This window comes from Aythya ferina (genome assembly GCF_964211825.1).
Source record: "Aythya ferina genome assembly, chromosome: 8".
Classification (NCBI taxonomy): domain Eukaryota; kingdom Metazoa; phylum Chordata; class Aves; order Anseriformes; family Anatidae; genus Aythya; species Aythya ferina.
The window spans coordinates 7,227,077-7,251,156 of NC_140304.1; the positions used below are offsets into that span (position 1 = coordinate 7,227,077).

General features: G+C 36.9%; 1 protein-coding gene across 4 annotated transcripts in view; it reads right to left on the reverse strand.

Annotated features, from left to right (window-relative positions):
• CAMSAP2 (calmodulin regulated spectrin associated protein family member 2) overlaps positions 1-24,080 on the reverse strand; it is a 79,362-nt gene continuing 55,282 nt past the window's right edge. For 2 of the 4 annotated variants that reach the window (XM_084527626.1, XM_084527628.1), the window contains 11 exons: positions 17,016-17,109; positions 15,820-15,907; positions 13,177-13,247; positions 12,595-12,664; positions 9,628-11,839; positions 8,389-8,525; positions 7,702-7,922; positions 6,617-6,716; positions 5,122-5,237; positions 4,332-4,450; positions 1-3,278 (listed from right to left, as the gene is read on the reverse strand). In XM_084527626.1, coding sequence (XP_084383752.1) covers positions 2,973-3,278; positions 4,332-4,450; positions 5,122-5,237; positions 6,617-6,716; positions 7,702-7,922; positions 8,389-8,525; positions 9,628-11,839; positions 12,595-12,664; positions 13,177-13,247; positions 15,820-15,907; positions 17,016-17,109 — 3,534 coding nt within the window. In that variant the 3' untranslated portion in view covers positions 1-2,972. The remainder of the gene's footprint in view (positions 3,279-4,331; positions 4,451-5,121; positions 5,238-6,616; positions 6,717-7,701; positions 7,923-8,388; positions 8,526-9,627; positions 11,840-12,594; positions 12,665-13,176; positions 13,248-15,819; positions 15,908-17,015; positions 17,110-24,080) is intronic. The other 2 variants (XM_084527627.1, XM_084527629.1) reach the window with 1 other exon arrangement.

Here is a 24,080-nt window from a genome sequence, read left to right on the forward strand (position 1 = left end):
TTGACTTTTGGTGCCATGCTTTTATTTAAATGAAAGGAAAAACTACACTGTACCACATAAGTAGCAATGACAATATTTTACAGCACAGCATCTGAAAAAATATGGAAGCTATGCTCCATAGAGTAGACAAGTAAGCACACAATACACTGTACATTTTTTTCAACAGTGCCCATTAAATCATAATTAAATAGCTGAATTTGGCTTTAAACAGCCAAATAATAAAAACTAACAGTCATACTAAAATTAAAAAAAAAAAGATTTCAGTAGCTATTATGACTGTTAGAATATGAAATTTTGCTCCAAAAACTAAGATGATAGTTTGGCAATTCAGTCATAGCAACGATAATAATACCCCTGATGAAAGCACCAGTGTGTTCTGAAAAGGTCAGTGATAAATACTGGCCTTTATGGAAAGCTTCCTTTATTTTTTTATTTTTTATTTTTATTTTTTAAACATGATCCCAACCATAGATCCACTGTAATTAGAAAATTTGCAGGCTTAAAAAGGAAAAGCGTATATAGCTTTACTTTTCCCGTATTAAGTAAAACTTTATACTTCGAGCAACAGACTCTTCAGCTGCATTATTCACATTCTGCTTTTAGACATTGCACAAATCTTCAACCTGTTGACAAATGTAAATTTTGCAGTACATTCAGACATATTTAAAATGTCTCACATAATTTCTCTGTCATGTATGTAAGCTCACTTTGATTAGCTTGATGTGTGTGTCTTTATGGTGTTGCAAATCTTCAGTTAAACCATAGGACAGATTTTAGAAATAAAGAGCCTCCCATTCTAAAACTTCTTTTGAAGTCATTCGCCACGTGTAAGAGTTAATTCCAACCTCCTTGTTTCCTGAATCACTGTATATTATAGACAATTTCATAGAGTTATTCATGGTGTTCCTACAATGGTACTTGTAGGAACTGTCTAACAGGCAGAATGTGCAAACCCTCTTCCCCCCTTTTTAATATTATTTATATCCTATATACACAATATGTATACACTTGAAATATAAGAGTTACATATCCTGGTGATATACATGCAAACAGTAGGAATCAGCTAACCACAAATAGTTTTGAGCCACATACATATTAAACATGTATTTTAAAGTGTTTTTTCTTTTTTTCTTTTACAGATTTAACAAATATACATAAATATAAGAACATAAATTACAGTAAAACTGACAGCATTTTTGAGAAAATGTTTATAACCCAGATGCATTGATGCCTAAGGCTTTATAATAATTTAAAAAAGTACTGTTCTAAACTGTTTAATGGTATCTCATTCAGGTGCATCTCTTATATAAGTAAATGAGTACATCATAGTAGTGAGGCGTTGTTTCTCTCAAAGCAGTTTAATGAGAGAAATATGAACTTAATTTTAGTCTCCCCGTGAAACAGAATGGACTACATACTTATAGCACAATACTGTCTTATGTTAATGTAGTTGTCACAACACTGAAACAGAACAGAATCACAAATCATTCAAGTCTTTTCCTGAGAATGAGATTTTTCCCCCAACAAATCCTCTGGTGTACGTTATCAAAATAGCCACAGATTTAGGGGAGGCTTCAAGTTTGTAGTTTTTTTTTTTTTTTCTTTTCAGAACAGTGCTATGTTAAAAGCAAATTAAGAGAAACAAACACTGAAACGGAATAGTTATTTATAAAATAATCAAACACTGTTTTGAAATAAAATGCAGCCCTTTGTAAATAATACTGAAATATGCTTAAAGTTTGTTTTTGTAACTGGTTGTATTATAAATTTATTGAAATGTCACTTAGGCTTTTTTGCCATACGTATTTAGAATTGCTAGGTGTCACGAGACATCATCTGTTAGAGCACGTTGAGAAAACAGTTTACTAGGACACCAAAAATTCTTATTGGATGTCTATTCCCTGAAAAATTGTTTTAAATCTGATCTGCAGGCAGGAAGAATGGACAGTGGCCTAGATCTTCAAATCAGCGGGAATTAGATACAGTGCTTCCAAAAGATCTGTGACTTAGTGTATTCTGTGATTCTTCTGAATATTTTTAGTGTTCTGTCAGGCAAAAATCAGGGATCTAGTTCTGAGTGTTTCACACGTTTCTATTCCTCCCATGGAGGAGCAGTAGCTGACTATGTGCTCACTATCTCCAACAATGTAGAATACTGCGTATTTGCTTCAACTGTTTTAGAGGCCTGCCAAATCTTTTTGTTTTGCATTTTAATGGGATTGTGAGCGCACACATAGTCATTACATCTCAGATGGTAACTTATTAAAACAGGAATAATTACTTCATCCAACTACACCCTGACTTGCTAAATAGTTCACCTGGAGGAAGTATTTCTTTATGCAATTCAAGGATTTTCCCCTTACTGTTTAGTCTATAAGCAAATCAGTATTATTTAATTGAAACGGAATTATAAATACTTAGGAGAATGAATTAATTTTGTTGCAGCACACAATAGGATTTTGCAAAACAGACCCATTCTTATGTTCTTCAGTGACATGTCATTAACTTATCATTTGAGTCTTTACTGTAAGAGTCAATATGCAAAGGTCAATGGTATTGAGGATATTAAGTATTTCTTTAGAGAAAGAAAAAATATTTCGAGACAAGCACAAATACAAACATATAAGGCAACAGATGTAAAAAAATGTAGTTTGATTCACTAAATATGAACATTCAGTGCTTCAGTGTATCTAATCAAAATACAGAGCAAATATACTCCATATGTTGTATTAGCACATACAAATCTCCACACAAGTCAGACATTTCCATAGTCACTCATAAGTACTCACTGAAGTGATATCTTCTGCACTCCTAAACACTGTGTTTACATTCCAGTTGGACATGATAATAGAACTTGGTGTCCAGTTTTAAGTTCTAAGAGTCTTGTTGGCAACTAGAAATCTATTTCCTATAGGCAGTAAAGATGAAGTGCAAGTTTATCATAATTGTCTGGAGCAAGATTTTCCCATCTACTATGCCTTGGTGGGTAGAAGTTTCTTAGGAGTTACTGGTCTCTTGGTTTGCCACAAATGGCTGTGAATGGTAATTGCATCAACACTGGCAGACAAAGTTTTAGCAGGTATGTGGCTAAACTGCTTCCTGTCAGAGTTGTATTTATACAGTCCCTCTATCATTTTCTTTGTGATAGATTTGGGACCTATCCCTGTTAATTTATTAATTTCTTCAGTGTCGGGGCAGTACGTGTACAGAGATCTGAATTGGCAGCCTGAATCCCGGAACAAGATTAAGAAATTATTGGCATCAGATTTCTCCATTTCCTTTAAAAGAAAGAAAGAGAAAGATTCACAACATTAAATTTGCATTGTAGTTAGAAAACATTCAAAATTGTCAGACTGGCATTTTGAATTTCTAATCTATCAGAGCTGAAACTTCCGTCTTTCTATTAAAATACCTTATTTTAATGCATTACGATTTGCTAAGCTTCAACCACCTGAAATTTGATAAGGTAGGTATTTATCAAATGACATCCTATTTATTTAGACAATTTCAGCTGCACTTGTCTTGTTGTCCCTAAAGAACAGACATCCCAACAATTTTTTTTGTAGACCAAATAAAGATTCTTAGAGCCATTTCAGTAAGCAAGTCTAATACCTTCAAGAACAGGAAATTTAAACATGTCTAGATGGGCCTAGAATACCGTCCAGTGCTGAAATGGGTTTCACTCATCCCTAAATCCATTCAAGTTTACTCGAACTATAAAGTCAGTTGGTATGTACTAAGGAAAGGTTCTTTTTCAGATCCCTGCTCCACCCAACACAACTTCTACGGGATGTGCTCTGAACACATACAGTTTTAGCCAAGTGATGTACGCTGCATTCTAGAGTTAAGCATAACCACTTTACAGCTGATCTTTCCTGAGGTTTCTGGGGGTTATTATGCTCTGAGTTACTCCAACTACAAGAGTCTGTATTGATATCTCACTTGTTATTTCCAAAAAAGTATCTTTAGTTCTAAAGGTCTCAGTCTGAGGATCCATATGCATAAAACAAATATTTTTCACGTTAGGGAAACAAAGTTTGCAAACAAATGATATTGAAGTTCCCACATTAAACAGACAGTAGCTATTATTAACATGTCAGTTAATTCAGCCTCCCATGCTGCATGTACAAGGCAATAGCTATTGTTTCTACAGTACTAGAGAACCTTTCTGTCCACAAAGGAAACAAGTCACACAAATTCCTCAAACCTTTTAGTAAGAGCTGACATAAACTCAGAAGATTCCTTCTGATATTTGTATTTATGCTCGAATGTTTTTCTAGTACCTTAACTGTGGTTTGACTAGTGTGTTTTTAAGGGAAAAATACCCTTACCTCCAGTATCTTTTTCTTTTGACCTTCATTTACTTTTCCAGCCAAGCAGCAATGTGCCAAGGCATTCTGAATTATATATTTATTGGATTTAGCACTGGGTTCTTTGAACAGCTTTGGTCCTGTGAAGGAGGAATGACAAATCAGCTGTGTTAATCAATAAGCCAACAAATAGTTAATTGAAATCCCTTCATATTTTGCATGCATAAAAATACAAACCTATGAATAAGACTAGAGATCACAAATTTCACAAGCAAGTAAAATGACATTCTTTTGTTATTAATAATCATTTGCCAGCACAGATAAAGCTATGCAGGTCCATCATTCAAAGCTGATCTCCCTAGAAGTCAGACTTTTAAGTTTTTGTAAACAACAAAATAAAAGGTGCAGAATATTTAAATCCACATTACTAGGCAGATTTTCCCATTCCAATTTGTTTTCTGCCTTTTTTTATTTTTTTTTAAACTCTATTCTGAATTGAACTTAAATTTCGACTCCTCTTGCCTTTCTAGAGAGACTACTAAAATGCAGAGTAACTGGTGGGTCCATTTGCTGTTCTGAGCCTAACTGCAGTTTATTCTGATTATCATGAATGCTACTGAGTCAGTACTTTTATTTTGGATTTAAAGTTTTCATCTTGCATTATTACTGCCTGTTTTAGATAGGTGAAAGTTACATTTCTATGGAAGGATCCTAAAATAAGTTTAAAAATTCCAAACACAGATAATTGAAATATTTTCATGCATGGAACTACTAATAGCCAGGTTCTTTTCTAAATATTGTTGCCACCAACCTGTGTATTCTGTAGCAGAGGCAACTGAAGAAGTTGTAGATGCATTCTCCCAATCTTTTTCTCCATTACGACTACCACAACGACTCGGAGATAAGAATCCTTCCACTGATTCCGACCTAAACATTAATTTTAAAATTTACTTAAAACACTACAGTTGTCAGAAAAGAAGCCTTTTAACATGAAAAGAAAGCAGAGTGTATTAACATAGAACACAATAATTTGAATCATATGCTGTAGACTTAAATGCATAACATTAACAGAAGAAATTAATGGATAACTGAGTTAGTGTTCTGTATAAACTATTCTGAGTGATGCATGAAGGAGACCTTCAAACATATCACTGAAATTCACTCTGTGTCATCACTGAAAGACAATTCTGATTTGAAGAGGATGTTATAGTATGGCTCTGGAAAGATAGCGAAAATTTTTCTAACACTTTTCTACTCGGCAATTTGTTCTGAATTACATTTAAAGAAATCCCAAACCCTGAAATGAATCTAAAGCCAGATATTGTTCATTATAGCTGTAGTAGAGCATAGCACAACTAAATCTACAGAGATAGGGGTCATCTCCTGTCAAGTCTGTCCATGTAAGCGACATCAAGCCTCTTCCAACAGATAATATGGCTGTAAGAAACCCCCCTTTTAAATAAAGCTGATCATTTGTAAGAGATGCTGAGAGATGCTAGGGTACTTGGATCACTGCGTTAATGTTTTTTTACGTAATAACCTGAAAGTCAGTTCTCAAGATATCAGGGAAATGGAAAGGTCAATTGGAAACAGCTGCAGGCATGTTGGAATTGATGGGGCATATACACTGGCCATGAAAACATGACATGATAAAGTAACATGGCAATACTCGTGATTAAACCCCTTTTGCTAGTTTGCCTTTCTTCCATTTCTTTTCTATTAAAGAATAGTATTTATTTGAATAAAATTAAATAATTATACAGCAATAGTATTTTTATTTGTTTGAACTATACTATAGATTTTGTACTTAAGAATGTTTTATTTTTTATCTCAGTTCATTTTCAGATGATTTCTAATACAAGATAAATTCTTGTGTTCAGAAAAGCCTGAAATTACAGTTAACACTTAATACTTGTACTACTGCTAAGGGGAAATAACAGAACTGAAGTTGCCCTGTTAAGGAAGAAAAGAAGCTGTATAGCTGCATGTAGTGTACAGGTTTAATAAAATAACCACAAGCTGAGACTTAACTATAAACAGGTGAATTAAAGAGGCTGTGTGAATAGCATTTTATTTTGATCTCATTTATAGCCACCCAACTGGTTTACTTGGTAAAATTTGTAAAACAAATTATCATGGCTTGGTTCCCTAATACTCAACAGGGGAATCAATCAATATTTCACATCAGAAAAACATGCCTGCTCTTGGAGTAGGAAAAATATAGACATCACCTCTTTAAAATTAATGCTAATTTTATGTAGGTGATTATCAAATTTTATTAAATAAAATGTTTATTTTAGCTTTACCTTGGTGTTCTCTTGCCTGACTGCACACTCTCATTGTCCCCTGTATTCAGCGACGCCAACGAAAGACTAGATACTGAAAAAACACGATAAAGCTGTGAACCTGGATAAAAACAAAGTTAAAGCTTATAAACCTATGCAAGTAGTAGAGTCTGTTCATTATACCCAACACCAGCATAAGAAAGTTTCTAAGTGCTTTTATACACGTGACTCTTACTCCCATACATGATATACCTACATGCATATGTGGCATGCTTTATCTGAACACTTTTGGACACCCAGCCACTTGCAGCCATCTGGGATAGTCTGTAACTAAGCATTAACATGAGGCGTGGACATGGGTACATGGGCACTACGCAAATCAAAGTTAAAAAGCTCTCATAAAAGAGCTTAAGAGACTTAATTTAAAGCTTAGGGATGGACTCTTGGAAGATGTTAAGAGAATAAATTACACTGGAAGATGGAGGGAAGCAGCTAGAGAAAATGCAGCTATATGATGCTATAACAAAAAGGATCACTGAGCACTCTGGTTATTTTTTTGTAAATTGGCAACACTTCTTTTAGTTATTACTGCAGTCATTTGGTATCTAAAAGGATGTTACAGTTTTCCATACAGTTAGTGCTGCTAGGCTCATAACAACACATGCAGTAGCTGAGTAAAATAGAATGAAAACATGATTTTAATTCTGTCCGTATTAAGCAGGAGCTCAAGTACTCTTACCTTATAATGACCATTTTATTTATTGATCTCTTTTCTGCCAAGTGTTATTCATTCTTAGCTCTACAGGTGTAAGAAGAGATTAGTGACTGGGAATAATACATGGGCATGTATGAAACTTGTCACATACACTGATGCTTCCATTGGGTCAATACAGTTAACCTTTTTGTTTGTTGATATATGCATGCATGCGTAACAGGTAAGTGACATTCATCTTTTCATTCCTATTGGCAAATTTTGCTTTCTGGTTTTGTCACGTGCAACTTCAGTTTGGCACAAGGCACTAATAAATGCACGTGCTTGTTAGTACCAAAACCCAGGCTGGTGTTTTAGCATGAACAGACTCTTCTTCCACATGAACACTGGTTACCTGGTGGACCTTTGACTGGTGTCTTAGGTGATTCAATGTGATCCCTATGAATAGATTTTGGACGGGGCTTTTTTTGCTTGATTGACAGGGAACGTGGTTTTATGACAGTATCCATCTCTTCCATAAGCTTTAGCTGTTTCCTTCTCATATATTCCTGCTTAATGAATTCTCGCCGTGCTCGTTCATCCTCCTTCTTCTGACGTTCTTCTTCTGTTTTTCGTCTAAAAAAAACCCCATCAAATACATCCAACAGTCAGAACGTTACAGGGTAACAGTTACAGCTAGCACATTGCCAGCGAGGAAAATACAGGCATTAAATTCTCAGAACTTTAATACTCTTGGACATCTGTAAGAGGAACTTGCCATTGTGCACTTGTGAAGACTGAAGCCCAAAGTGATAAGCTCTCCCTCAGAATATAAAGTGCAAGGCATGGTAACAGTCTGAGGAGCTTCAATCAGGGAAGCAGGGTTCATGTTGAATCTAAGCTACAGACTGATGCCACCTGCTGATTTCATGGGACCAGCTGGCACGTGTCTTCAGCTGGGCTCCTCAGCACATCTGACTCTAGGATTAAATATCCTTGCATATTAAGATGCAATTATTGAACAAGGAAGTAGCACTTTCTGCTATGTCATTTTTTTGTTCAGGGTTACTGGTCAGTTGAAGCAGGACGTAGTTAGTTTTACCTTGTCTCTTCTTTCTTATGTTCTAGTTCTGCTTCCAGCTGCTGCTTTCGAAGCAGAGTCTCTCTTTCCCTTCTCAAACGCTTCTCCAATAATGCTGCTCGTTTCATTGCCATATCATTTTCTGCCTTTTGATCATCCTAGCAGAAACAGTATTGGAAGGAAAAGGACATGATTTATTAAAATCTCTACATTTATCAACTGATTTTGCAAAGAGATTAGACACTTAATTCTGTAGACTGGCTTGCAGTATCCTAACATAAGATGACATACTGGAAATAACTTTATTTCAAGAGATTTTTCTTAGGACTACTAAAAAGTTTCCATAAAGGAATTTTTACTTCCTAAGTCAACCATGATATATTTTATATATATATATATATATATATATATAAACATATTGGACACATGGAAGAACTTCCAGGTGAAATATTCTACTTTAGAGTCAGATTCCACACTGCAAAAACTGCATTCAGCTTTGGAAGATTCTGTTTATGGAGAGGAAGACAGTTTATTACAAAAAGCAATAAGTATGCATCATATAAAGGTAATTTTGGCTGATCAATTCAGGTGTTTTCTTAGAACAAAGCAATGGTCCCAGACAAGCAGAGCAAAGGTTGTTGCAAGATTTTGGGGTACTCCAAGAAGGAAATTCTAAATCTTGATAGCTTCCAGTGTCTAGACCTCTCTCTTAATAATGTACATTATAGTTATAAGCCTGCCTGAATATAACTCTTTAATAAGACAACAGGGAGTGTTCCAAATGCCAGCTTCAAAAGGGAGTCTCAAAAGACTATTCTCCCTCAGCTAGACAGTAGAGGGAAAAAATGCTCTCTGAAGTGCAACTCCGAGACATTCCTCATCTTGAAAAACCCAGGATGTACATGTACTTTACAAGCTTTCAGTTACACTTGGGTGTGGAATCGGGAAGTGAGAGTGAAAAGTGAGCATATTTAATTAAGGTCTTTTGTTAAAAAGCAATCTACATTCAGCATGCATCTTTCTCCCCCAAAACCCCAAGCACTCTTCCATGACTATAGAAGGAAAGGAGTACTCTAGCACACTCAGAATTGTGGTGTGCTAGAATCTGACCACTCTTAGGAGTCACCAGGTGCGAGAGGTACATGTGCACATTTAGGACTGCAAAACTATCTCCTTTGACTTCAATGGAAAGTCATCACTGAAACGCCGTATCTGAATTAAGAAGTTGCCTTTCAAAGGAAGCTGAGTAGCAGCTCTTACCTTAAAAAAGAATCCACAACACACTTTCTGGTCATCTTCAAATTGTTCTCTATCACTCTCACCTTCATATTTCTCAACAGGTACTTCATTTTTTTCTGGTGGCTTCAAATCTGATAGGGAAACTTCAATTAAGCTAGCTGTTTTGGGAGCGGCTGTTGGTAAAACTGGGTGGCTTAGTTGATCTTCATTTGGGGTGAGACAGACAGTTTCTGTGATGGGCTGAGATAATACTTCAGAAACATTAGATTCAAGAGGTTTGATCTCCTTTTCCTCCAACTTCTGTTCACTCTTTTTCAGTGCTTTTGGTCCTTCTTCTTTTGCTACCTCTTCCGTAGGTTTGACTTCCTTCAAAAGATTTCCCCTTACCTGCGGTTCACCTATATGTTCTCCATCATCTCCAAAACAAACAAATGATCTTGTCTGAATGGGAACCTGACTTGGAGAAAATCTTCTCAAACGGGGAAGACTATCCACGGACCGCGGGGCAGTCAACGTACGATTGAGAGGTGTTATTTTCAATTCATTTGGCCTAGGAGTCCTTTGCATTTTAATGTGAAAAGAGGCATTCTTCCTGTTGGATGACTGTGGAGACTGATGTGTAGAACGAGGAGATTCCTGTGAGAAAGGTGCAATGGGAGATGGAGCTCCCAGTTGCCTTGATGAGGACTTAAACTCCCGAATTTGCTTCTGAGGAGACGGCTGAGGAGGAGAAATAACCCAAGCCTGTTGCTCTCTCATCTGCATCAGCATCTCCTGTTGAAGGGATAGCCGTTGCATTTCTTGTTGTAGGAAGTGTAAGGAAGAATTTAGTTTTTCAATAGACTTTGTATATTCTAAGATATCTCCTTCGTTAAAATTTTCTTCTGAGGGGCTTGCCAAATTCCATTGTTTTTCAGCATCCATAGGAGTAGCAGGAGACTTTGACCATTTGTTGTGAGAATTTTCAGGGTTTTCCTTTATTAGATCTGAAGTCTTGCTAGTTTGCTCATCTGGTTTTAGAGTTTCTCTTTCTTTCAACCGATTACTGTCAGTGAATACCTTCTCATCTTCAGCTCCTGCTGCTTCTTCTCGGAGAGGTGATACTCCGTCACCTTTCTTTTTCACAACATTAAGAAATGCTGTTCTTCCCATTTTCTGCCGCTGCTTAGTGAACGCAGCTTCAACTTTCTTCTTCTGTGCTTCTATTGCTCGCCTCTTTTCCTCCAGCTTCATCCTGAGATGCACCATTTCTGAAGCTAGCAACTGTGTAGTGTCTCTTCCTTGGGGAACAGGTGCCTCCTCAGGAATGTGAGTCCAAGCAACCACATGAGGAATGTTCAGCTCAGAACCTTCTGGTGTGGTTTTCTGAGAACTGCTTCCACTGCTTCTACTATCCGTGTGATTCAACTTCCTGAATTTCTGCTCTGCAAAGCTAGTCATTTTAACTCCTGAACTTGAAGAAGCACTGCTGCCTGCCTGTGATTTGGTACTTACTGAGCTGGGACAGGGACTTAACTGATCTCTGTGATTGCCAGCTCGTATGTCATAATCCTGAAGAAACTTGGATGGTTCTTCCATGTCAGAGTCCATGCTTACAGTGTAATCTCTCAAAGAAGAATCCTCATCCATAGTCTCTGGGATATCTTCTGAAGGAACATGTATTCCAGTATCTACTTCTGTATTGTCAGTCACAGGACTTAGAGCACCTTTTGTGTCTGTGATGATATCAGGAGTAGACTGATTTGGTTTAATGTTTGAATTCAAGATGCTCATTTCCTGATTGTGAAGAAAGAATCCATTTGTAATTTGGTCTGGTGGGATAACTCTGGGAGATTTTTCAGTGTCATGAATTATCTGCAAAGCCTCTTCAATGGTTGGTGTCTCAATCTGGTTGCCAAAATCATCCAGAACTGCTCTGTTTTGCAAAGCTCCGTTTGGAAACCTGTAGTGATGGCTTTCATTGGCATTTCTTTGATTTATGGTAAGAGACTGATTGGCCTTTGCGTCTTTATGAGTTATAACATCCTTTTCCTCTTCAATATCTTGATTTTCCTCTTCTCCATTTACAGGTTTGAAGGACAGATTTTTTCTAATATGCTTGGGCACACGGTTGCTGTTTACTGTAAGGCCTTCATTGCTCACAGATCTAGTAATACCTCTGTTTGGAGTAGATACTGGAATGCTTTTTTCTTTGTCAAAAGAAATGTCAAATGAAACTCCATGCAATGATGACCTAATGAGATAAGAATAAAGGAAATAACTGACCAGCTCACGATTAGTAATAGCAATATATTCACATTCGGGTTTTCAATTACTTTTAAGACTGTAGTATTAAACGGACTGTTATGTATTGTATTTTGACTAGGTTAATATGCAAATAAAGTAATTAAAATGTTATATTCTATTTTATTGTTTGTGTTTTCTTCAGAGCCAGACAATGCTTTTTAGCAGTTTGGGATAAGTTCTGGGCACTTTAGGAATACAGGAATTACCATGCTAGATAAGAAAAGTATAAAAAGACAATTTAGATTTGCTGAATAATCCCTCACTCTAACTCTTACCATCTGAACTTTAGTTTACATCCTACGCATGAAGAGTTTATGATGGGTCTAACTGAAAAAACAAAACATCCAGCCTGATTATTCTTACATACAGTAATACAATTTTTGATACTAGTGAGCTCTTTAGCAACGTGACTCTTACCTCATTCGGTTAATTGCAATAGGTAAGTGTAAACATATTTAATGCCAATAATTCAAACATTTAATGCAAGAATACCTCATCTCAATGTAAAAGACTGATGGTTTATTTCTGAAGCTTTTTTCTTATTACTTAGTTCTGAATCCATGATGCAGTTTTCTCTTTGTTTTTCTACTTCTGCAAGTTGTTACAAGATTTTGGAAATTCAAGCCACAATGGAGAGTTTACTACTGTTTATGACCAATACATTATCACTTTTTAAGCAGCTCTTATGATAGGACTACTTGCCTTTTTTCTTTTGGCCATGTCCCCACATATCCATCTACATAAGACATTGACGTGGACCTTCTGATGACTCCTAAGTGAAATTAAAATAGAACCCAAGGTAACTGCTATGAAAAATCATTTTAACGTTATAGTCTGTTGCTTTAACAAATTAGTTTATTTCACTACTTAGTGCACTGCAATGGCAAAAAAAAAAAAAAAAAAGCTTTTATATTAAGAATAGAACAATTGAGTCAATTAATTTCATCCTGTATATATACTATATCCCTCAGAGAATTTACTATTGATTAAAATATACTACAAGTACTACCAAATATACTACAGATAATTGTTGCAACCCACGTTCCACATAATGAAAACAGAATTCAAATTAAAAAAAAATTACAACATGTACAAGAGGTACAAACACAAGCTTCCCATTTGTACGTTTTGTGGATCACAGAACTCATTCACAAGCCTTTCATGTCAATCTCTCCCAGTAACTTCTGCTTAAACAAGGTTTGAAGAAATATAAACAACATAGCAATATACTCAGAAGATGACACCTTGCCTTATTACCCCTTCTACACACTTGTAAATTATTACCTGGGACAGATGAATAAGGCTGCTGGGGTGTATGCAGTTGGTGAGGTGGTGTGTAAGTTGGACTTTCCAATCTATAAAGCAAGAGACATTAACTTAGTAGGAATACATCAAAAGCCATGTTACAAAAGGGCAGCCAGACTTCTTGTCCTGGGTCAACAAAGGAGATTTCTTTTTTAAGACAGGGGAGAAAGTAAGGTGTAGTTCTCCTCTTGAAGCATTACTTTATTAATTAGAAGGAGCATACTATGTTATTACCTTTAACTAGATGCAATGCATAGACACAAAGTCAAAAAGGTATTTCTACTACACGAATGGCCACAGAGCAATGTTAGCATATATGTCTCCCGATGTACTTCAAATAAATGTCATTGTTAGAAGGTTCTCATTTTTAGTTTTGATTTTAGCGACAAAATAAAAATTGAGTGACTGCAGCAGGTAACACTCACTTGTTATACATGTCTCTTTTCAGTTGCTTAGCCTGAAATTTTCAAATTGTGTCTGAACTGCAATATGCACTAGGAGTGGATAATGGAGATTTTGCGACAGACATGACTTAATAAATAGAACAAATATATTCACTACTAAAACACTAATTACAAAGATTTTCTCTGTTTCTAGTTAAAACAGATTTTTTTGTTGTTCTTGTTCACAGAGAAGGTCTGTAATAGACTAGTTGTTTTAATCCAGAATAGGCTTTCATAATTCAGTGATTTGTGATCCAGGCACTTCTCAGGACCAGGACAACAAAGCCGTATTAAGCCATAAAGACACATGCTTTTGAATGTAAAATGCTTGTAAAGAAACTAAACTTCAAAACGAGCTGAATTAAATTCTTTCATGTTCTGAATCTTGTTCACTGAATTTTAAAAGCACACTCCCAAACTCTCTTTTTCAAATCATTAATTTCAAAATATTTGTTTAGAGCTTTTATAGTTTACATACAGTATGCTTAGAAATGTTTCTGAAGAATATTTGTGGGAAGAATATTCATGTCAATTTAGGAAAAATATTGTTAGTTTACATTGTACAGGAGCATTTTCTATAATTATATATTACAATTATTCAAAATAGTTTCTTGTCAATTCCTGTTCTTTTGGTGTTTAAAAAAGCTACACATTAGCTAAATAAGTTATCTGCTTTAAATGGCACTTAAGATTTTTGCAAAAACTATTAAATCATAGAAGTAATGTTTATAGTTATCTTAAAAGAAAAGTATGCATTCAAAATTTCATCCAGCAGCCTTTCAAAATATGTTCTGCCACAAAGAAAATCTATACGCTTCATTTTCCCTCACAAAAAGACTGATTTTGGCACCATGACTGTGGCTCCATGGCAACCTCAGACACTGGAACTGCTCACTGCCTCAGACCCACTCCTCCTCTGCGCTGGAGCTGGCTCTCCGCTGGAGTCTGCTCTGAGTCATGTCAGTAGCTAAGCCAGCAGAAAATATTCACTTTTTCTGACTGTTTTGTTTTTTTTTCTGTCAGTGTACTAAAATGACAACATCAAAAGCTGAATCAGACAGGACCATGCAGTTGGGACAAGGAGGAAGGCCAGGACCAAGCCATCCTGCTGTCTCGGCTGATGGGGAACTGCAGCCTGTGTGTTTTACATTTCTAGCATCTGAAATAACTTCTTAGGTCCCTTCTTTGTCATACGATGCTGTGAAGTAACACCAAGTTGTATAAAATACACTGGTTAATGAAGGAAGATATAGCTCCTTCTCCTACTTATGGATTGCTCTCATAATCCTCCAACACCAAACCATACCCATCACTTGTAGAGAAACTAAACAAGGGTTGTGATGAGCTAGTACAATATGCTTTCCACCAACCATACAAAGCTCACAATGATTTTTATTGTATCTCTGTATGTGCCTCGGGAAACAAGGAATATTACAAAACACACTGGTGGCAACTTACAGGCTTGATAGTTAAATTTGGAATGCTACTGGTGTGTTTAGGAATTGAATTCAGATGTTTATCTTAGAATTTTCAATAAGTCCTCTTCATCTTAGAAGCCAAAATTATCTGCAGACAAAATGTACACATTTGGATAAAATGTGGATTTATTTCAATGAAAATGATACTTTGTTACTGACAGAATTTGTCAGAACAGGGATGAGTTCTGTAGGACAAACAAAGGAAAAAACGAAGTGTAAAGTTCTTAACTGGACTGCTTGCAGGGGCTTTGCAAGGTGTGAATGGGTTTGGGAACCTCTCTTTCAAAAGGTATATCCAAAAGTACTTTTTCTCCTGGCATATATGCTCAATTTACATGTGAAACACTTCAGATACACACAGTAAAAAGATTCAGGATCAAAGCATTTTATGATTGTATGAAATATAATTCCCTAATTCACAGTCAGTACAGATTCCTAAATACAAGCAAACAAATCCCACCACAAAACAAACGGCTGAACAGGATAAGCTGGGTTGGCAAGAAAGAAATTTGCTGAATATTCAATTTAATTCCTAATTTTATTCTTGTGTCTGTTCAGGCACAATCCATGAACCTTTGTCCTCAAATGATAAACATAATGCATTCACTATGTTCCAACCAGATCACTGAAAGTTTTCCTTTACCCCATCAAAAGAAAGACTGAAAGACCATGAAAGAGTACTACTGCTTCTCCAGCATTACCTGGCTACGAAGTCAGAACCACATGGGCCATCCACATAATTTCTTCTGTTAGCATTCATACTGTGAGCAGAAGCTGTCTCTTTTCCAGCTGCCAGGAAGAACAAAGCTCAAGTTATCGTAGTTTAGTATTCAGTTAAAATCCACAGCAGAAAAGCTGTCTGAAATAACCTGTATTACTTCCAAAGATTTAAAACATTTTCAGAGATTCCATTATTTAGATAAAAGTGAAGTCACTTCCCTTCAGCTCTACTTTCTACAAAGTTCCCATATTGACACTGATTAAGACAATAGAGAATGAAAAAAAAAAAAAAAAAAGACTAGGTAAGGCAAAAGGAAGAAATAATAAAAAAAACGGTAAGAGACAAAATTAAAAGTAAAACCATCTTTTTTTTTTTTTTTTTTTTTTAAATCAAAAATAAATATACTTATTCCGAAAGAAATCGTTTTCCAATAAAAGTTTTTCTTCCCCCAAGCCCTTAGACTTAACTTTCCAGCTAGGAAACAACATTTTGGTCACATCCTAAATTAGTTGGCAATATTCTAAGAATTTAAATCATATTTTTGTGTGTCATAAAGTATATAAGTGAAAAGAAAGGTGTTAAAGCTACACAATGGGATTCTCTTCCTAGTGTTTGGCCACACAATCGTACTACTACTATATGAATGTTTACATAACCATTACTCTATACTTACTAACAGATCTCAAGATCTGCTTGAGAGATGCATTTTTATATTTAGGAATTTACTGAAAGAAGCCTGTGCCTTTGCACCCAGGTGCAAAATGCAAGCCTGCAGTTAACTATTTGTCTGCTTTCCCTAGATTTTTGTCCCTTTCTCTTGGTACCTTCTCCTCAGCAGTACAAGTTTTCAGGCTAAATTATGTTCTTGGCTCATTATGTTTGTAATCCCTGCATGGACATAAATGGATTCTAGGCTTGTTTTGGTCAGGAAAATTTGCAAGTGATTATACCACAATAATTTAAATAAGGCTTTGGTAATAAACAACAAAATCTAATTATGATTTATAAGATAAAATGAAGATTAACATAGGACAGAGTACATAGCTCCTTCTTTAAGGGGGTGGTACACTGCCAAATCCCGTTAACTAAAATACTCACTGTATTTGTGAACACTATGGTAATTTGAACACATACATATTAAAAACATACACATTAAAACCAATCCTTTACAATTACCTTGGGGATGCACAACAACACGAGGTTGTACAAATGATGGCTTCACCACTTCAAACCACCAGAACAGTTCTGCCATGAACACCATGTAGTTGCTCTATGGAAATGATAATAAGAGAAATGTATGTTAAAACATAAACCTGAACTACAAACAGTGTAATCAACATTGGGATATGCCTCTATTTCACACAGTTTACATTCTCATCTCTGTTACTTCTGTAGAAAACGAGATCAGTCAGAGTGATCTGTAGTACAACTACCTGTAACTTGACCAGATCGTAACCGTTTGGGTCAAAATGTTTCATAATGGGCATACACTCGGGCCTGATGTCTTGCAGGCAGGGTAGAGAGGTACAGGATGGGTGGAAGAGGATGCCTGTCAAACAGATTAGCCATGGAATTTTGAGTCTGTGTGTCAGGCGTGTGATTTTTGCCACATTAAGGAACATCTACCCAGATTTCCAACTCTTTATAGAACAAAACCTAGCAGCAATGTTTGTTAAATGCAGGCTGGTTAGAATGAGGTTTTAGCTCCAAAGATCTGTGCACACTGAATGGACTGCTGATACATCTGCCTTTGTATTTCCAGCGATCCCCTTGCACAGCTACGAAACACAGAAGTACTGGAGCTGTAAGGGTTAACAGAGGAAAAAATAAATGAAAAGGAAGAAACAGCTGGGGATACGAACTGCAACAAAAAAAAATCACAGAGGAAAAATAGGCAGAAGCAGTAACAGCAGTTTCTGGTGCAAGAGTATATTGTCTATAATACAGAGGAGCCTGAGGGCTCCAGCAGGCACACACTCGTGCCACCAGTGCTACAGAGACTGAAAATCTGAACAATACCAATCTCCATGCTTTAAATTGGGAAACCACATTTAAACCACTTTGTTATTAAAAAAAAAAAAAAGTCTTTCTGCAATAAAATGCAGTAATATCTAGCTAACAGTGCTTACGAGTGCCCTCAGTCACTTTTTTCACATCATTAACACTGATCTATGTAGTGTACATATATACTTCAGTGTATGGTGTAGGGATCACTCAGATGTTGCCAGTTGTTATACACAAGCTACAAATAGGCTAGGAAAACCCTGTATCTGCTTACTCAGCACAACAGAAGCTGAATGAGGGAAGATTTGCAGCAAAGTCATTTCCATTCAAACAAAATGCTAAGCACAGCGTTTCAGTATGACACATTTCATTAGGAAAGAATATACATATAGAAAAAAATCAATTCACTTCTGAGACAAAGTTTGATCTTTAATATTATAATTTCTATGCCAGCTATTAATACTTCCACTCTTCCCTCCCCTACAAGTTTTACATATTTAACATGAAATATTTTTACTATGAAAATAATTGTAAAATATTCTAATTGTAGCTTTGTTCCAATCTAAAATAGTATTGGATTTCAGTACTCCAATTTCTTATTTTTATGTTGAGATGCCACATTTAATAGTGTGATTATTTCATGAAGGACTAAGATATTCCTTCTGAAAATATTTTCTGTGCAGTCCTGAACTACGGAGTAAAGATCCTTTTTCCAAAAACAAAACTGGTATTTATTGAAGAAAATATAAAAGTCTGGGCTTCACAGCTAATTTAGAATTTTATAATTTAGGCTACTTTAGATGTTTCATGGTGAAACATCATGATGGAAACTGCACTTACTCTCAAGTCATTGACAGTCATAAAGAAATGCTAATAATTACCAAAGGGGAAAACAGATGATCAGTAACTTAATTATTTTGGGAAAAACGATGTGTTTTCCAACCCTGCTACCAAAGGCTGGAAAGGATGTTATTTCCACAGATTTCACTTTGATTATGCCAACGAGTGTTCTAATAGTTTGTCACTTGATTATCACAGGCATGCATACACAGAAATACTCAGAAGCATAACAGGACTTTTAGATGTAGAGCTTAGGGATATGGTTTAGTGGGGACTGTTAGCGTTAGGTCAGAGGTTGGACTCAATGATCTTGAAGTCTCTTCCAACCTAGAAATTCTGTGATTCTGTGACTTTAACAGTTAAAAAAAACAAAACAAAACAAAACACCACCACTAAGCTCTGAACAGTTCAGACTGGCTGAAAAATACTGAACAGCAGATGGCAGACATGCAGCTTCATAGATGCCTTTAATTGCTAAACATCCTGATTTTTTTTTTTTCGGATTCATATTTCTACCTTATTTGCAGATTGTTCATTAAAATTACACGTAGTAAGGTATACTACTGGTTAAATTTTACCTATTGTATCTTCTGGTTGTACAACAAAAATTCTACCGTTTAATAGATTTTGGAAGATTTTGACAAAAACCTCCCTTATTTTGAATATAAAATCTAAAGTCGTTACTTGCTTTTGTATCAAAGGAAGACATAAGCTAGCTTGTTTTATAAAAACTTATATGAAAAGGGTAAGTCCTTCTCTTTAATATCCCTATTCCCAATATAAGAAATGGAAAATACAGAAAACAAAAATAGTACATCCAATCTTGCCACACAAATAAATCACTTCACTTGTAACATTCACAAGTTTTAGATCTGCACACTTGGGGAACAACTACAAGTTCATATATTCTAACGATACAAGTCACTCATAGACAGACTAGAATCCACTGGATTTGAATGGAAAAGTAGCCACAGATGCATTTAGGAATTTTCTCAAAACGAACATAAAAATATACTGTGAAATTCATGTCATGATGCACATTAAGCTGTCTGCTCTGCAGGCCAGGAAAGCAAGCCACCTCAAATGCAAATCCATAGTTTGCATATTATGAAGTGTCAATGTAGATGCATCAAGACTGAGGAAAACTGGAGTGTTTCAAACACTGTACAGGTCCTGATTACAGGTCTGTGTGGGATCTGTGAGCCACAAGTTTGTCCTATTCCCGTCACAGGTTAACGAATGCCACAAGTTGAAGATGCCAGAATGACTTATTTTAGAACAAAACAAAGAAGCAGGACAACGCGCCAATTAACATCAGTGAAATAAAGCCCTGCTGCTACCCTTTAAATAATAAGTGAGGAACCAAAGGTCCCTCTTGTGAGGGAAATCTCTTAAAAAAAAAAAAAAAAACACCAACCTGTTCACCAGCTGCATCTTCCTTTTCATTCCCGATCCGCAATCCTTTTAAAGATGCCAGATGGGAAGCCAGTCCCGGGGCAGCCTCCCACCACCCAGCCCAGCCGCCCCCAGCCCCACAGCTGCCCTGCCAGCTCCTGCAGGAGCCACAGGCCTGACCCTGGCGGCCACAGCCTCATCTGCACTGGTTTGCCAGGGAGGGAAGGCTCTGCTCGTGGACAAAGCCTGGCCCTTAATTTCTACAGTTAATCTCTGTGATGTATACGGGTATCTCAGAGGAGATGGGGCTCGTTTACAGCTCCTGCTTATATGGTTAGCAAAGTCACCTTCTACTTCACATGGGCAAGAGCACATACTCAGAACTGCTCACACGCAATAGGTACATTTATTGTAGGCTCTGGAACCAGGCTCTCTCCATCTGGCTTACCGGGTGACAGTGCAGGTGTTGATGCTGCTCTAACTTTGTAGCTAAGTGCAAAATAAGGCACCTATTCCCTGTGCTTGTTTGCAATGTGGTAACAGCTGAGACTCTGGCCCACATTTAGGTCAGAGGAACACGCTTCTCAGAGGAATGGCAGCAATGTCTCAGGATTGTTTCACTTCACATTCAGAAAGCTTTTGTTCTCCTGAACTGAAGTGCCCTCTTCTGCATGGGTTTGGGTGAGAGGACTCTGTGGTTACCAGAAAAAAGCAGCCAAAGAGAGGTGGCACGTATGATGAGCAGCAGCACATGAAAGCCTCCCCAGAAGTGAGAGGCTGCAGAGACTCGTGGCCCTGTCAAACCCACAAGAACCCAAACACTCAGAAGAGCAGGAGCTGGCTGTCCAAGGCCACCAGCACACACCATCAGCCTTAGGGTTGTGTAACCCTAACCAAGGAGGCAGGAGCTGCTATCTGCAAAGACTACATGAACACACACACAAAATAACAAGAGAAGGAGCCTCTCGAGAGATTTTTTGGACACCTCCCTAAAAGCCACCAGTGAGCCAGTAAGACCCCTGCTTCAGGAGGCCACTGGGCAGGCTCCCAGGTGCTGCTCCAATCCAGTAAGAATAACTGAGCTGGTGTGAACTGTGTGAGCAAATGAATGTGCTGTGTGAATAGCTATCTCCTACTAATAATGGATTTGTTCTCTTAATAATAGCAGTTTAATTAATAGAAGGTCTTCTAACATCACGATCTGTCTCTCACCCTGACTCAATCCTCTACCAAGGAAAAGCAAATGCACAACAATATGTGTAGCACAAGCTGAGGATCACTATTTACAGCAAACAAACAAAACCCAACCACGTCTTTGAAGGCTTAGATGTAGGAACACTTACAACAGGCAATAGTTGTGTCAACCGATTCAATGCCAAGTTCCTATGGGAGCTCTCAAACCGTGGTAAACATCAGAAGATTCAAGCTCTCTCTCTGTCCCCTCTTTGATAGTGAACCAGTTCTTGGGTCTGGGCCCTATGGATCTCCAAGAATAAACCGGCAGAGAACTATCTCACACATCAAGAAGATAAACAAATACAGCCAAAGATGGGTTCTTCCTCTTTTAGAAGTACTGCCAACGGATATCTCACATTACAAGGAGAACAAGTGAGATGTCATTTTTCCTTCTATTCAGAAACCTTACGGGACCCTTACAACATCCATCATATACACACAAGACCTTTCCTTAATGCCCTGATACTACACACTATCACACTGCAGTGCTAATCAGTTTCAGGGCCAAAGCAACAAAGAAGCCTTTACTGTCCTCAGGGCAGTTTAAGCTCCCTGTAAAGGCACTCCTCTCATTCAAGTTCTAGTTCTACAAACTTATTCTCTGGATTGGCAGAACACATATATCAACACACAGGTCGCTTAAGATTTCAGAGCTACGTCATCTCCTACATACAAGTAAAGAAAAAAAAATAAAAAGTGCTTGTGGGATAAAATTGCTTACAGAAGGGAAGAGGGATGATCAGGGCAAAAAAAGCAATGCACAAAACCAGAGATCCAAGATTCTGAATTCTTTCCTTTTGTTAAATGGGCAGGAAGGATTCAGAAATTACTGTGATTATTTTTGTCATCTCTCTCTACTTGTATTTCCCTGTCTCAAAGGAAAACAAACAAGAACCAGCATGGCCCCTTAGCAGTGCCTCAAGCATCCATGGAATGTATGAGTAGCCCTGCCCTTGTAGACATTTATGATGAATTTCACAAATGTATTTTTCCTGGTGGAGAAGAAATGGGCAAGCGAGGAGCAACAAAACTTACTTTCTGGCTTCATTTGATTATGACACATTAAAGTTGTCTAGAAACCCCAACAAAGCCTATTTTTCCTCCATGTTAAAAAAGAATAAAAACAATTTAATCTGCTGCAAAAGCTGAGAGCCTATACCAAATGTTCTGTATGCTTGTTAACTGAAGTTTGATATTAATCCAACTTGGCTTCTGTACTTTCTGATAGGGAAGATACAAGTGGGCACAATCAGGTCAAGACCTGCACCAGATTTCCTTACCATATGCTATCCACAACCTACCTTGATTCAGCACAAAGCCACAGTGCAGTGCACCCAGTGAAGAATGTAAGGTAAGCTCTTTGTGCTTGACTGCTTTAAAGAGAGAGAGGCTCTGCTCCCTTCTTTTGGGACAAGAATGAAGTTAGGATATCTAGCATAATTTCTAGGACCAGCACGATCATTGCAAAAACTCAGCTTTATTTTATGTTTTCCTGAAACTTTTTCCAGTAACTTAGCAGTTTGGTTCTCTTGTTATTTCTGTCATCAATATGAGAGTGTAACAGACTTTTAAACTAAAACATAGTGCCACCTACTGTGCAGTATGAGTCACCCTGAAAATACAGAGAATTTTTCTCTGATTAAGACACCTGAAAGCATGCTGCTAGAAAACCTAAACCTTGAAATTAAATACTTTTTGCAGACCAGTATAATTCAATGCGTAATATTTAAAATATCTGTTTGCAATACAAGTTTTTCCAAGTGACAATGACATTCACTGGGGAATATACACATTTATTAAAACCTACTCTAATCAGATGCACTGGAAAGCTTAAAAAGAGCTCCTTTAACTGTGAATTTATTTTGAAAGCAAACTACTTCTTAACACAGGAAAAACAGAGTTTATAGCACTAGCCAAAGTTTCCATGCCAAGGTTTAAAAGAAAAACTTGGCAGCCCTACTCTGTAGCATTTACATCTAAATAAGCATCCACACCACAGCAACTTGTAAAAACATGATCACAAAAGGGCCTTCTAGTTCTAGAAATACTCCAAATCTTTGGAAGAACTCTAAAGCCACTTTAAAACACTGTTCAGAAGCAGCAAAGTTACTGAGTTTGTAGCATTCTATCAATGTTAAGTCTGATGCATTGAGATATCGACATTAATTGATGCTTCATAGTGGCTTGTGAAATATCTCAAAGCAGTACTATAAAGCAACGGCATTATTAGTTTTTATGGATGAAACTGAAGACAAATGAATTCCATTTATTCCAGACATCAGCAAGCAAAAAGAAATAATCAAAATCCAGTAGAGGACACCTACTCAAGATCTTCCAAAATATTTGTAGGACCATACATTGGAAATACAGACAAGAGAGACTGCAATACAACACACTTTTTCAAGTATGTAGATTACTGTACATGAAATTTAAAGACACCAAAAGCTCAATGAAAACAGTCAGTAGACAGCTTTGCATACACGAAATAGAACAGCAACGGCTAAGTAGTCTAGACTTCACAGGGCCTGGACCTACTGCCCTTACTCATCCTGGCAGCTCATTACTTATTTGCAAAGGATTAGGTTCAACCCTACAGGAGACAACAAAGCTGTATTCAGGCTTTGGCCTCTGTGACTCAGCTTGTGAGGTTGCTACAAAGATCATAAAAAGCAGTGAAATGACCCAGATATTAAGAAACCAATTATGTACCATCTGCAATGGATATGCTGACTCCCTAAAAATAAGATTTCATTCCCTAAAGGCAGA